At 42.0% G+C, this 15506-nt stretch overlaps 1 protein-coding gene across 3 annotated transcripts in view; it reads left to right on the forward strand.

Annotated features, from left to right (window-relative positions):
• The window catches only part of LOC120956222 (nephrin-like), a 274578-nt gene that overhangs the window by 765 nt on the left and 258307 nt on the right, over positions 1–15506 (forward strand). For all 3 annotated transcript variants that reach the window (XM_049608295.1, XM_049608296.1, XM_049608297.1), the window contains exons 2-3: positions 1517–1768; positions 6828–6884. In XM_049608295.1, the coding sequence (XP_049464252.1) occupies positions 6830–6884 (55 nt within the window). In that variant the 5' untranslated portion in view covers positions 1517–1768; positions 6828–6829. The remainder of the gene's footprint in view (positions 1–1516; positions 1769–6827; positions 6885–15506) is intronic.

Raw genomic sequence — 15506 nt, forward strand, 5'->3', positions numbered from 1 at the left:
TCGATCACGTGGGAAATTTGGTGGTGCGTTTTGTAACGCACACTACCAAACGTTAGGGGTATTTGAAGGTGTAAGGGAATTAAAGAGAATCGAAAAATAATTGCAATGCAAAAACAATGTTGTTGGAGTAATTAGCTTTTTCTGTTTGTTTTTTTTTTTAATTACAAATACAATACTTTATTTGAACAAGATATTTAAAAAACTACTTACTAACAAAAACAGAAACATTAATTTAATATTCAATCGCTGCGTGTTTGTGATAGAATAGTAGTTTTTTTTTGTAAATTTAAATCTATGATCTACAAAAATTTAAAATTTATACTGAAAATTGATTGTTGTAGTGCATTAAAACATATTTTCAAATAAATTATATTTATAATTTTAACATTACTATTTGCTTGCTACTTTTCATTTAAAGTTTTAATATTCCCTTCGAAAAGTAGCATCAAAATACTATCACACCAACTGTCATCCGATATAAACAAACCCACAAAGATGACAGTCTGCAGCCATTGACAGTTGAGTGACATCCCTGGTTCATGTTTCGTCTAAACTTACCAACTCCTTATCAATCTTTCCCCCTCCCTCTCCTATCCGGCATCTTTTGGGCAGCATGCTATCTCGTTAGCAGGGCCAACTTTAAATATCGAGCTGCAAAATCTTTCGTCAAAAATGAAACAGCAACACTCAGCGAGTCAGCATTTGTAACCATCGGCAACGGCTCACACAAAAGGGGCAGCAAAAAGTAGGTGGATTATGTATCACGATAGTATCGAAGCTAACCAGCCTACAGCATCAGCCCGGATCGCTTGAGCATAGGCTCAGTCAACGAGGTTAGCTCGAGCCTCAAACAAGCACACACATACACACCACACCTCGACCAATTCGAAACCGCAATTCAATCGCACGTGGGGCTGAGAATTGGGCCGTCCAGGTTCCCAACAGCGTACCGGGGTAGTTGGCTTTCCCATTCCCATTGATCGTATTGCTGTTACGCTTTTCCATCTCAAAGCACTGTGTCGCCTGCGTCTTTGTGCGATCGTAGTCATAGGGCGTTTGGTTTTAGTTTTACCCTCTCGCAGTGTATCGTCGCCCGGAAATAGAGAAGCTCCCGTGCGTCTTGTCTTGATTTTACGCCGAGTGTAGAAAAGAAAAGCACAATAAAACCATATTTAAAAAAAGGTATGAGGGTGGAAGCATTGCAATAGGCTTGTTCATGTCCAAAATGAGAGCTGCAGTAAAAGTGCATCCATAACGCTGGGAATGTGTGTGAGTGTATGAGTGAATACGTGCTAGTGTAAAAGTGTATGTTTATTGTACAGTGCAGTGGGAAAATTGGTTGCAAATCGGTTGCATTTAGCAGTACAACAGCAGCAAAAAGGAAAAGGGACAAAAGTTCACTACCGTTTGTCATTGTTGAATTGAAGGGCTGACCGAAAAAGGTTGATAGTGTACCCTCTTTTTCCCTTCTCTCCTTCTCGCCATCTGATGAAAAATCATTCCATCGTCATTGCAGTGATTGGCGAGTGAGTGTGTTTGTAGTTGCAGTGTGGTGCATTCGGTGTCTTGCGCTTTTTTTACATCAGAGAGAAAGCAAATTAAAATACAACTTACAAGCCGTGGTCGTTTAGTGAAAATGTAGAGTGATGTGAGTTAAAAGTTAGTTTTCTACCGGGGGAAAAACTGTTCCATTGTGTAGTGCAAAACAGTTTTTGTTGGGTGTGGTGGGACAGTTTTTTGATGCATCGCGGATTGTGGATACATCAGTGTAAGTATAACATTGTTGATCAAATGCATGATTTACGCGGACAAGACAAGTAAGGCCTGTACAGACTTTCGAGACTCATTCGTAGCCACGCAGCCGGATAGTCAAGACAGTCCTTGCTACGAGGGGGACGGACGATATGAGCGTTGAACCCATGATGGGCATGTTGTTAAGTCGTACGAGTTGAGGACTGTACCAGGGGGCCGCCCCCTCCGCTGGTGAATGATAAGGGTATTAAATTTAATTCGAAACAGTTAATGTTTACCAATCAAAGATATTGTAGCGATAATTCGCTAAATTTACTTAATTTTGTAATATTTCTTAGATATTTAATATTCTTCTGACATCTTCCTATCACTTGGAATGGTTCGATAACTTCAGCATCGAGAAGTTGTCTTACATAATATGAATAATGTATTCTATCGTAAAATGTCTCTATCAGGCTTTATGATAAAGGAGTTTTGAAAGGTTTTGAAAGTCTGCGTGTGCCAGATTAAAGCTTCACTCAACATGTGCAAGCTGGAAAACGACACATATAAAAAAACGCCAGCATATGCGGCCATGTTCCAATGCACATGACCCATACGCCCACCTAGCCGTCCAACCGGATAAAACATATCCTTCCAAACTTCCCGAACTTCCACCCGCCACCCGAACGCATTCGTTGACATTCGACCGGCTTCTGTGGTGTTGACATTCTGCCAAAGTACGGATGTGAATCGTTTTCGATTTCAACCCCACGGTCTGTGCGCCTCGGTTTTCTCTTTTCTCGGGAACTCTTCCCATTCCCATGCACTCGCAAGTGACCCGTATAGTTTCCGTGATTTCTGTTCAGTTTGGCGTTCGGAGTCCCACTCTCCCTCCCCCCCTTCTCATCACTCCAGCTACCCTTTGGGTTTTTTTGTTGGCCATTGGTCACAAAAAGCGATCAATCTTCTCGCCAGCTGTGACCGGTTTCAACCGAACCTGTGTTCCACAGTGTTCGATCTCGTTTTGGGTTTTGTGTGCTTTCGAGAAGTGACGGACATTTGCTGAATTTGGGCTGCCATCGGTATGGAAATGGAAACGAACTAATAGGCCATTGCTAGACAAAAGCTGAAAATCATTTCAATTGCATATTGCGAGCAGCATTCACAGTGTGCGGAGCAGTTCGGTTTTGTGTGAAATATTAAACATTCTATCCCGAGAACTTTAAACGAAGTTTTCTGGGAACTGCAGAGCTTCAAATTTATTTTCTTGGATAACACAAAATTCTTGGTACGAAGAAAAAAGGTATAAAATACTTGAACGAAAGTGTACGTATGCTCAAAATTTAAAATCTATCGATCCATCCATCGAGATTCCACTGAGCCCCGGAAGCCAAATCGATGTCGGAGCAAAAGTTCTATTCTTTTTCCACGAGTTTCCGTGCTCCGACCTACCCTCGGGGAACATTTCAGTTTCAGGAGTTCGGTGCAACTCATAGCAGGTTCTGGCCCAGATGCCTCCGAGATCGATGCAGCGGTTTAATTAAAAATACATGTTATCTGTTCTGGGATGGTGGGATGGTTCCAAAAGCAAGAGTCTCAAGAGCGTGAAGTATGTTGGGGGTGTACGAAAGAAAAATGATCAGTTTTGCTAAATTTGCGTTCCATTTATGTTACAAGGTGTCTGTCTGAAGTTGAAGTGTGGTGGTTGGATTTGAGGTGAATGCGTTAGACTGTTAAACTTCACCACATAGTAGCAGCGATGTTTGTGTTTCGTTATTTGTTCTGAACATATTTCTAAGAGGCTAAAGGAATAGAATAGCATTTTGCAGATGTTTGCGATTCTTAACACCATTATTATTCAGCAATCAGCAATCGAGTTTCTATAAACTCAATACCAGTTCTACTTTTGGCGTCCGTCCTGGAACAGGAAGAAGTTTGAAATTAGTTATTAGCCTGCAATAAACATTATATCAGTTCTTGAACAGAGTAAGATGCAGCATTCATTGCAGCAATGAAATAAATTTGCGATCTTCTCTATAATTGAACGAGATACGATATCAGATTATATATCATGCTGAGTTTGAACAAACGAGTGCCAACAAACGTGGTTGTCGAAAAGTTCTAAAATACATACAATGTAGCGCAATCAAAAGCAAAGAGCATATTGCATATTGAAGCGATTGATTAATTAATTGATTTATTGAGTGTAAACACGAATATTTTCAACTTTTAACAACATTTTTTATCTTGTTTATTTGGTATCTTTTATCAATATTTAAACTAACGTTCGTTAAAAACTATGCAATGTTAATAATGCGTATTGAAAATATTATGAATGACTATTATTGCTCCGTTTATGTTTATCATTTGATTTAAATGAGGATCTTAATACAGCTAATCATATAAAAATTTTGATATAACTGAAAAAAAACATGTCCTTTAATTTCGACACTCAATTTAAGAACCATTTAAACTCTTTGGTTTTCTCCACTTCCCCGATTATACCGTTATCAATCCCTACCCCCAAAACTTCTGTAGCAAAGAACCGGATCGTACCAGCGTGTTTGTTCTGAAAAATTACATCCCATCAATCAGATTTATTCACCATAATTGGACGAGATTCGGCCGAAAACCATGTAAACCAACACCGACCACCCCTTCCGTTACACTCCTTTTCCAGCATCGCTTGGTGCGCCTTAGATCAAGTTTGGGGATCGATACGCACGGTAGACAGACACCGGTGGAACAGATAGCTCAAAACCCCATGCACACATACACTCTCGTACAGTCGCAAGCCACAGGCCGCCGTTTTCAAATGTCACGCGCCCTGCTCTATCGCAGATCGAGGCAAACGTCTTATGACAAACTTGGGTATTAAGCGTGTCACTACCATTGGCATACGATACTCCCGCAAGATCCGATGGCCAAAACGCGCTCTGGCCAAAGCTCGGTGGTGGATTGGATTTCGTTTCATCCGCTTGGACACCTTCCTAGCCAACATTGTGCCAACAGCGCGGGCTGTAAAATCGTAACGGAGCTGATACGGAAAGTCGATCCGAATATTGCCATTGCTTTCAGGATATAACGGATTGCTTGCTTTGCTTGGCGGCAGGGTGCCGAGATGAAATAAACACGGAGCAGGTACAAATCACAGCACAAAAGATGGTGCATGATACGGTGTGCCTGTCCTGTGAACGTTGAGTTAAGTTGTTTGTAATTTTGTGCGCATAACACTGTGTCCCTGTAATGCAAATATCTAGATGAAAGCGTGCTAAAAATTGTGTCACCATCGGACACCTTCCAAGAATTGTTTTATTTGCTCACCATCAGCACTTGGATGTTATGGGATGTCCATTTGCAAAAAAAAAAAAAACAAAGCAGCAAACAAAACTGAATACGAAACCCGGGCAAGCTTGCGACATGGTTTCGTGTTACTGCGTCGGCGGAAAGATCGGATTTTCATTACCATCGGTTGAGTAACGCACTACCTCTCTTCGGGCACAAACGCAAACACGCACTCAGCCCAACCAAAACCAAGACAATGCAAAACGGACATTTAAGCGCGACCGGGGGGAAAACAGTTGTATAACATGATATTTGCTTACCTGTACTGTGTCATGCGAGCTCTCTTTCGTTCGATGCTTACGCTTTCTTCACTGAGATGAGTATGCTAGTTTCAATCACTGAAGGGAAAAAACACCTTCATCCCGCATACACAGAAAGTAAAGCTGCTTAGAAAAGCTGGACCCCCAGTACGTGGCATGCAAAAGGTTAAGTCAGCGTTAACCTAGAAAAAAAATCAGCAAAACAATCGGCACGAAGAGTGCATACAGAAACCACGATCGTGCATTTGCCGTGTCGAATCGAGTGCCCGTAAGCCGTATCGTAGGCCATGAAGATTGATTGGTTTGAGGTTTGTTTTTTCGGAGCTCACTACTCGTAAAAAAGAACCGGAAGTTTGCTGGAACGAGAGAAAGATCAATAAAGAGGCTGGAAATGTTGGCGGCCCAATTCGATCCATCGATCATGGATACGCGATCGTATCGTATCTGCAATAAAGCAAGACGAGTTTCTTTAACGATTTTTGATGTCTGACAAGCCCCTACCACAAAAAAAAGAAGAAACTAGTCCGGAACCTGTAAAGCTTTACGAGCTTTCTGGGCATCACCCCTTCAACGTCATCCCAGGAAGTAGGTGATTCATGCTAATGACTTCAAATTTGGTGATACATTTTTATGAGCTTTTGCTTTCCAGTGCATCATACATACTTCACACATGCACGACACTAGGGCACACTTTCAACACCTTCTTCCTCCGCTGATGATGTCCTAAAGCTCGTGATGAACTCGAACGGCAATACAATTATGACCCTTAATTGGAATGGGCAGGGTAAGAGAACAAGAGAGAGAGAAGGATGAGGGGAGCAATTTTGGGATTGGAATGGCGACAAAATAAACCTTTTTTCCAAAAAAAAGCTTTCTGGCGAAGAAAGTTACCTTTGCTTTGCTTTTATAATGTTTCCTTCCAGTCGCTTCCAATGCCACAAATCTTTTGACCTTTTGGCCTTCTCGTCTTGTGTGTCATCCTTTGTTAGTGTGGGCACGGGAAGGGCAAGGGTAAAGGGAAGAGAGTATATGGTAAATATTTTACATCGAAAGCTCTTCACATGCACGGGAACATGAGTTGGATCCCATCATCATGTAAGGACCTTTGAATTGGGGGAAAACCTCGTTTTTCTCGTTTCCTCTCTCTCTCACTTAAAATCTTGGCTCTAATGGGGAAAACATTCAACATATCGCTCGAATGGAGTTTTTTTTCTCCCCATTTTTGAAACGGTTGCCGGTCATCGTATGTTTGAACTTCATTTTGTTTCCTTTTGTCCCTTATGCATACGGTCCCTTCACCCTTCCCACCGGTACCTTTTTTGCGCACTATCAAACTCGGACAGATTTTGGGACGTATTCAGATCCACTCGAAACCACCAGGCGGTTGTGGTGTGATTTGTATGCACACACGGTGGTTTCTATTTGCCTTTGCTTTAAGCTTTCCGTTAACTGATGCTTTGCCTTTCTTTGTACCTTTTTCACTTCCAGGAATGACCAAAATGATTCAACAGAAGCTGCCACGGGCTGTTTTAACGATATTAACAGGTAAGTGGTTCCCGACCGGCCTCCCCGTTCGCTCCTTTCCGTCATACCTTTCCTAGGGACGCTTCGAAGGACAGACCTCACGAGAGGATAGAAATGTTAGCTGTTTTACGTGTTACGCCCGGAGGTCCTCATCGGTCCTTACTCTGCTTCTGCTATCTGGCGGCATTCCTCCGCTGCTTCCCGGTGCGATACTGCTGGCGCCTGTGCCATCGGGTCCTTTTACCCTTCTTGTTTGTTTTTTCTTTCGGTCACGAGATGTCCTATCGCTAATGTAATGCAGCCGCTTGTCCTTCTCTTGTAGGGTGTCCTGTGATAAACCACCCTCAGGTACTGCCGCGCAAGGTAGCCCGAAGATGAAACTTTGCCCGAAAGGGAAGGGTGTTTACCGGCGACGCTAGATTACACATAATTTTCTCGCACTTTAATTACTTAAGCCCCTGGACACGGACGCATCGACCAACGAGACGAAAACGGGATGTGTCATCTCGGAATGTTGAAGTTGGCAGCATCACCAGGCGTCTTTCTTTCATTGATTATTTGGAATCGTGCGACGTTCCAGGACGGTGTTTCGAAGCGGCGCGTCAAACGAAGGGGTAGTTTCCTGATATCAGCAGCCACCCAAACCTTCCGGTGTCGCCCGCTTGGGAACACCCAACTAGGGAATGGTCTGCTATAGAGATGTCCTCGGAACGGCGTTTGATGTTCTGTTTGATGATGTGTCATTTACTGTATTCAATGTGTGGAGTCGACCGGGTTCCTCGTATTTGTCCATTGCCTGTGTTCATGAGGTAGTGAGCGTGATAAAAGTTGATTGAGTAGTAGAGTGTGTGTGAATGTGTGTGTATAGGTGCTGGTACCAATAAGCGTTGGGAAATGAACCGTTTCGTATAATTGAGAAGTAATGACGCATCGAAGATAAGTCAGTGCACAGTAGGTGGGCTAAAGCAAGGATGAGGAATTAATGAATTTTCTAAAGTATTAGGGACGTGAAAGTTGAAAAGGGCTGATTTCGATAAGCTATGTTCAACTTATTGATTTGAATAATTTTCTGAATTTGTGTATAGTATCTCCTGCATCTTTAGCAAATAATTTGTGCTGCAAGGAATTCGAAGAATATTTTCATTTTAAGAAAGAACCGCTATAACCATTTTATGGCCATTGATGTAGACATTACAAACTTTTGTTGTAGATGATAGGTAAACTCTTTGAAAGTATCATAGATTTCTGATAACTTCTCCCTGATATGTCAAAGCTATCTTTAATTAGACCGAATGCAACTGCAGGAACGAATACATTATCTAATTTCAAATATAAGACAGTACAATATACACTTGATCTTGATTTTTAGATACTTTCTTGAGTCTCAATTAAGGGAAGTGAACTTTATGTGATGTAAATTGTAGAGTTCAATTGTAGAGGCACTCTTCTAAAATAAGCTCTTTACGCATTTATGTTAAAGACCTCATAGTCTGTGTCTGTGAAAAGTTTCATAAGGGTTTTGTAATTGCGTTTCACCAGATTACTGACCTGAACTGACAGTTTTGCAATATGTGTGAATGTATTGGTAGGGAAAAGGCCGCGCGAAGACTACATTGCACAAATTGTAACGGCGCGATCGAGAGCTAAGATTTACAACAGCATGCGTTTGCAAAAGTGTGAAAATAATTCCATAAAAAAATCTATTAAAAAATAACACGACGTAGGGGTTTGCGGGATCATAGGCTTAGAGGAATTTCCCAGTGGATTCCAAAACTAGAGCATTGAACATTACAATTGGCTCAAAATTAACAAATCAATAGAAACCTCAAAATTACACTGAAGTATGTTGATATGGAAGGACACTTTGTTCTGTAAAACTCCTTAATGGTTATAACAGTAGTTAGTTCGTTAAGATGTTACTAAGAGCCATTGAAAGATAACTTAAAGTGTAGATAAATAGTCTGGTGGATTTATTTAAGATTTTACTTACTGAAACTTATTCCAAAATAATTGAATTTTATTTACAAAAAACTTACCGAAGTTTTGATAAAAAATGACCGAGCATTAAAAGCTTAGTAGCAAATAGTAAGCCGCAACCACCATATTTTCTCCCCACGCTCTTATGTGAAATTTGTTTGGCTCTTTTGTGAAAGGATAATAATTATCACACCATAAATAATACACCCATCCGGCAGGGCGAGTGTAACCTGGCGCCGGCCAAATGCGACCGTCTTCCACAACCAAGACTACCGAGACGCCCTACTATCGAATTACCACCGTCGATAATGCAGAGCTTTTCGCAAATCTTCACACACCATCAATAAAACGATCCTTGCGAATCAATTACAGAGCCACCGGCAGGCTACACCCTCCGCTCCATTGCCTTCCCTTTCACCGTCTGGCTCCTCATCCGCAACACGTTCCCGGTCATGTAGAATCAGGTCCGAGAAGGCGAAAGTCATCGATCTTGCGTCACTCCCCGCGTCCGAGCCACGCTCCACTCGTCACCGAATCCACCCACGTGCAACGGAAGTTAATCGAGAGTGCGGAAAGGAAAACTAATTTATTCCCGCGAGAAGCCTGTCGACGGTTAGCCAACGGGCGCAGGGGGCGGCCCAGGCGTTCGGTGTCTTCGTGCTGCCGGGTGTACGATGTTCGGGGTAGAACATATTTTCCACTTGTTCGCGGGTTGATTAATAACCTGCCTCACCTGCTGGAAGCTGCGGGATGATTCGAGGGGGGGGACAGAACCGAACGGCAAGGATACCGATCCGAGCCTTTCGGTCGAGCGGTTTGCTAACGACCCATCCGGTTCCACCGGCGGAACCTGTCGCTGTTACTCGGGCCCACCTTCTTCGGGACGGAGCTGATGGAGGAATATTATTATCTGCGAGCTGCCCAGTTTTCCATCCGGTGACACTTTGCCACGTCAGCAAAACTGTCCTGCAAACTGTGCACCGTTCGTTGATCCCCTCTATCGTCTCTCCGTCTCCGACAGGTTTCTCCTTGCCGGGAGACCAAATGGTTCGCATGATCCTGCGTAAATGGCGCTCATTGGGATTGGGTTATGAAAATGAAAATCAGGGTTGTTGCTCCAGAAAACACTTCCCACCGGAACCAGCATTGTGAGGGTGCGCAAGTGAACGGTTGCAGCACGTGCTTTGGTGACGTCTGATTAACTCGGTTGCCCGGGAACTACGGTGCGGAAAGTTCAAGTTACGATCGAGAACCCACTATTAATTAGTTTGTTTCGATCGGTTGTGTCATGCAGGGTGCGGTGGCGCTACCATTGAGGTAAGGTTGTACAGCATGATTTGCGTGAAACACTGCAGCGTGAATTCGAACGATTTACACTCGACTGGAGCGTGTAGCAAACAGCAGTGAAGGTGTCAATGAGGGTGGTTCTAACAGGGTAATTTAATTAACACGATTCCTGGCGGGGTGGGTCAAGTATAGCAGACAAACAATTAATGCAACTAAGTGATGTTTGGCGGGCTCTTGGAACGCGCCTATTATCGCGTTGTTTGCAGGCGTGAGCGTGACTCGATGGCTTTGATCGGTATATATAGTGCTACATACAACTTAATAGGGAACTGAAATGTGTACCTATGCAGGATATGGATATAGAATAAAACCACTGGCTATTATTTAATTATTTCTTGAGTTTTGTTTCATAAAATCAGTGAATTATGAATTAAATTTTGTTACTCAAGCAATGGCAATACCATTCGAAAATTATGTACCTCATATTCTCGGATAAAATTTGTTCATCCGCATCCGATCGAAAACTTATCAATCCTTGCCAATACACTTAAAGTTATACTTAAGTAATAAAATTAAACCATAAAAAAAAAACCTAAAAATAAGAAAACCAGCTGAGAAATATAAAAAAATGCTCACTTTCACAAATGTTCCCAATATCTCTGCAGAAAAATCCACTACTGCAAATAGTTTTGATAATGTTTAATACAAATTGTTTTGTTTATGTTCATTTAAGTGATTGTACGAAACCAATGGAAGATAATAAATGATTGCACGAGTAAGATTTTCTGAGATTATTTATCGAATGATGGTATATAGCTAGTAGTGTAGTAGCAAACATACTGTTTGGATTATGGTTGGGTCATGTAACTAGGTTTCCGTAGGCATGTATTATACATCACTAGATAAAAGAACTATTATGATGATGATTGATGTGGTAAACCGAAAATAGTACACATCATGGGATCACAAAAACAAACTATTGCCACCACTAAACCGTAAACATATTCATGCTTTTCGATTAATTCACTCACCTTATTTATTGCGCCGTTCAAGGGTAATGACACATATTCTTGATTGGTTTATTAGCTTTAATTATTCTATTGCACCCAGTAAACGGCAGGACACGAAAACGGCATGCATTAAATCTTGCCCACGGCTCATAATTAACCTACCAGACCTATCCGTGTTTTTGCTTTACAAATTGCCCTCTCTTACACACTCGCACCCATTTTCCCAATAACCATTTCCTTCTCCATTTCCGCGAAGTGGGTCTATTGCATTGCATGGCCTGAGGGCACTTGTGAGGGATTTTATTATTGTGTGTCCTAGGTGCCGACCCCGGGCTAGCATTAAATATCCTAGCTACAATAATCCAGCCTCATTTTGCAACGATCGGCCATCCAAAGGATGAAGCTGATCCAGATCATCTACCGGCTTTCCCCTCTGCTTTGGGGGAGCCCAGATTGTCGTTCCTTGTCCCTACTGTCAGGCGCCGGTGCCTTTAAGGGGTCTGAAAAACAAATGGATAAACACGTCACACACGCACACAAACACATCCAGCTAGCCTTAAAACAAAAGCAAGTAGCAGCTCCACTGCGGGAGCCGCACACGCAAAGAAGGAGATATAATATATGCCGCTCTAAGGATAATAAACTTTTATTGTTATGATGATTGTGTGTTTCTTCCGTCTAGTTTTTATTCGCTTTTTCTCTGTTTCAAGGCCCACAATCACCTCCGTTTTTGCTTGTCTTCCACATTAACTCCACCGCCCTGTCAGTAGCACGCTTCCGCTCGCTGGCTGTTATCCGGTTTCTTGTAGTAGTGCAAGTGTAGTGCGTAGCTGGGTTTCTTCAGACCGCTGGCATCGTCAGAGTGTACCGAGCAATGTAAACCACGTGCCCGTGAGATGTTTTTAGCGCTTCCGTTTTGAGTCGTGAAGGTCAGCAATGGGTAGCGTAAGGGGTTTTGAAGCCTGTCAGGAAGCTCGTACAGTCATAGTTCGTTCGGGCAGTTCGACGTGACGCCATCTTTCGGCTCGGCAGAGGCACTTCGTCTGCAGTAAGCAGCAAAACCAAAAACAGCTTTTATACCCGATGGACCGAAAGTGAACTTGACTTTTGGGTTCTCACAACATTACCGCCTCACTTCAGAACGAGAAAAAAGGGGTTTACTTGTCCGTGTGAGTATCCTTTCTGCTAAAGCATTGAAGGCAAATCGGTGAGCGCGGTACAATCACCTGGCCCTTAAAGAGGGAAAACTTTGCAGCTTTTATTGTAATGTTTCTGTTTCGTTCCTTTGGCCATCTTTCACCTTTAACCGGAAGAATGGAAAGCGGACAGATAAAAGCACCCCATTGAAGTGAGGTAACATTGACTGGCTGGAGAGTTTCACGCAGCTAAAGAAAAGCTTGATATGAAAGGTAAACGGTAGAGTAGCTTTTTTTATCTTGAAACGATATCGTGAAAAGAAAATAAGTGTCGGATAAAGAAAAAGAAAACGTTTGAGGATTCTTGTGAAGTTTTGTTGCTATCATTGACCTTTAAGTATGCCAAAATTATCCTTTAAAGGTGGAGGAACATGTGTTTTCGATGAAAAGGTTGTGGAAAAATGTTCTTGTTTTTCTCAATTGATTTTTAAGCATACGATTTTGAACATAAAGCTTTGTTCGGCTTTATTGATGCAGTAATTATAAGTTTCCTGTTCTTTTCTGGTTATTTCAATTTCAATTTCCATTTCAAAAACTATACCTGAAATTTTTTTGAAACATAACGCGTATACTCTGTTATACAAACTTTATATTTAACTTTGAAAATATAGTAGAAATTTACATTATATTTTAAAAGATTATGCTATAAAATATAATTATTCGCTTTTTAACTATGCAAACATAGTAATAATATCAAGTAAGATCAAATATTTGTTTTTCTGCCGCAAAGCAATCAGCTGTTTTCTTGTTTCGTTAGATGCACTCTTCTGAAAGAACTTTAAAGATTTATTTTCGTTACCAATCAATGCACCAATCAGAATAAATGAAAAGGGAAACATAAGGCACGGCAAACAAGGTGATGCAATAAATCATTAAACACTGTTTTTAATCCAAATACAAAAGGAAATGAATGCACCCTTGCCATCCAAACCAATGTATGGATGTGTGTTGCGGTGGTTACTTCATACAATTTGCAACATTATGGAACTTGTTGTTGTAGGTTGATGTAATAAAAATAACATTAATGCCACCCGGGTTCGGTTTGCGGGGATGGGTCACTTTGTACACAAGCGAACACCGAAGGCATCGATCTGGTCGTACGGTCCCATGCATTTATTATCTCGAAATTTAATTAATCACTCGTATTAAACCGATCAACCGACGACTGTGACTGGGGAGAAGTGTGTGTGTGTGTGTTCAGCCGATGAAAGCAGTGACGAAAACGCCGCCAACCGAAATCTGCCTACACTGACGGACACAAATCAACTGTATTTGCGCATGCTGACCACGTGAAGAGCGGCCAGCAGCTGTCGACGGAATGGCGCCCCGGAAGAAGCGCACATTAACTCTCGGCACCGGTGCGGAAACGAAGCATTCGAATATCGGCATCGAAATTGAAATTGTCCACCCTCCCAAAGCTTGATCGTTTGCTTAATACCGTACTTTCGTCATTTTGTTTTTTTTTCAAGCATATACCTTTTTTGTGAAGCTGAGGAATGAATTTTTAATACCACTCACCTTTCCACTTCCCATCGGAAGACGATGAGTCTCGTCGGCCCAGCCAAAGGAAGTAAAGCAAAATAGCGGTTTACAGCGCAAGTGCACACACACACACCCACACAAACAACATTTATTTACAGAGTCGTAATGCAAAATAAACCAAGTAGATACAGCAACGCGGTACCGCACGGTTATGGAGCTGTAAAAAATTAATTACACACTCATTAGTATGCCGATTGGATTGCCTCACGGAATCTCATTTCGCGTGGACAATATTGCGTTGGTATTTAAACATTTAACGTAAATATCGATCCGCAACCGGTTTCGGACACCCTTTGTGCGCATTTGTTATTGTGACCCCTCAATTTCGGCCCTTGGACGTTGGGTCCAGTTTTTCTGTGCATATTATAAATTGTTGGTTCCTTTGTTGCGAATTTAATTTGGGACATTACATGAGGCTTTACCGCGGTTGGGTGACAGAAAAAACTGTTCCCTTTTTGAATGCAGGTTGGATTACGCGAGGCTATCAATCTTGGAAATGTATCCGCTGGACAGAGGAGTGCTATTGCGTCGCTTTAATTGTGGCTTAACAGTAGCACTGTTTGCTAATTGGGTTTTATAGCCTTTCGAGCATCCTCTATAGTGTGCAATTGGTATGAATTATCTTCCTCTTTTTGGCTTAATGACCATGCCATGGTCATGCCGATTTCGGGACAAGATATAACGGAACCATATAGTCAGTCCTTTCTTTTGAGGAGACGATCCCTACGAGGCTTGAACACACGACGGGCATATTCCTCAATCGTGCGATTTGACGACTGTATCTCGGGATCACTCCAGAATGAATTTTAAAAGGTAAAAATCATCATTTTTTGAGATACTTATGGATGTATCCACATCGATATAGTCATACTTGCCTTGAGAAGCTCAGTCTATAGGTATTTGCTCTTAATTATGCACACGCTTTGTTAAACATTTTAGCCTTCTAAGGTGTATCTAACGGCATGGAGTACATTCACAACTGCCAATCAAGCCAATCAAAGTCAATCAAACATTAAGCAAATAAGATTGATTTATTCTAAATTATAAATGTAAGGTCAGAATCACATGAATGGATTGGATAAACCTTACAATGTTTTTTTGTTTATTTGTAAACATGATTTGTCTTTTCAAATTATTAACTATTAGCAAATCAGTCTAATGAGTATATGGTTTGTTAGTACGACGTTTTACAAGTCCTCCGAGATCAAGATCATTAGCCACTTTCCCAAACTCGATCGAAGCGGTTGTCAAAAATCACAGAAAAATGTGGTTTCCTTTGATGTTTTTCGAACAATTTGCCATTTATACGCAGGTTGGTTATCCGGTGCTACAACCGCTTTGCGGTCTTGGCCTGCCTCAAGAGTGTCCGAAACCGCTCACGGTCTCGCGCCTTCGTCTGCCAGTCCGTTATCCCGGCCTTAATGTCGGACGCCTCCACGCCATCTTACCACCTCAATTTGGGCCTACCACGCCTCATCTGTCCTTGCGGACGGCATAAAAAGACTTTACGGGCTGGGTCGTCCGTTTCCATGCGTATAACATGGCCAGCCCACCGGAGCCTGGGGAGCTTGATACCCTGTACGACAGTGAGGTCGCCGTACAGCTCGTATAGCTCGTCATTATAGCGGCTC

Source organism: Anopheles coluzzii, chromosome 3 (assembly GCF_943734685.1).
Source record: "Anopheles coluzzii chromosome 3, AcolN3, whole genome shotgun sequence".
Lineage (NCBI taxonomy): Eukaryota > Metazoa > Arthropoda > Insecta > Diptera > Culicidae > Anopheles > Anopheles coluzzii.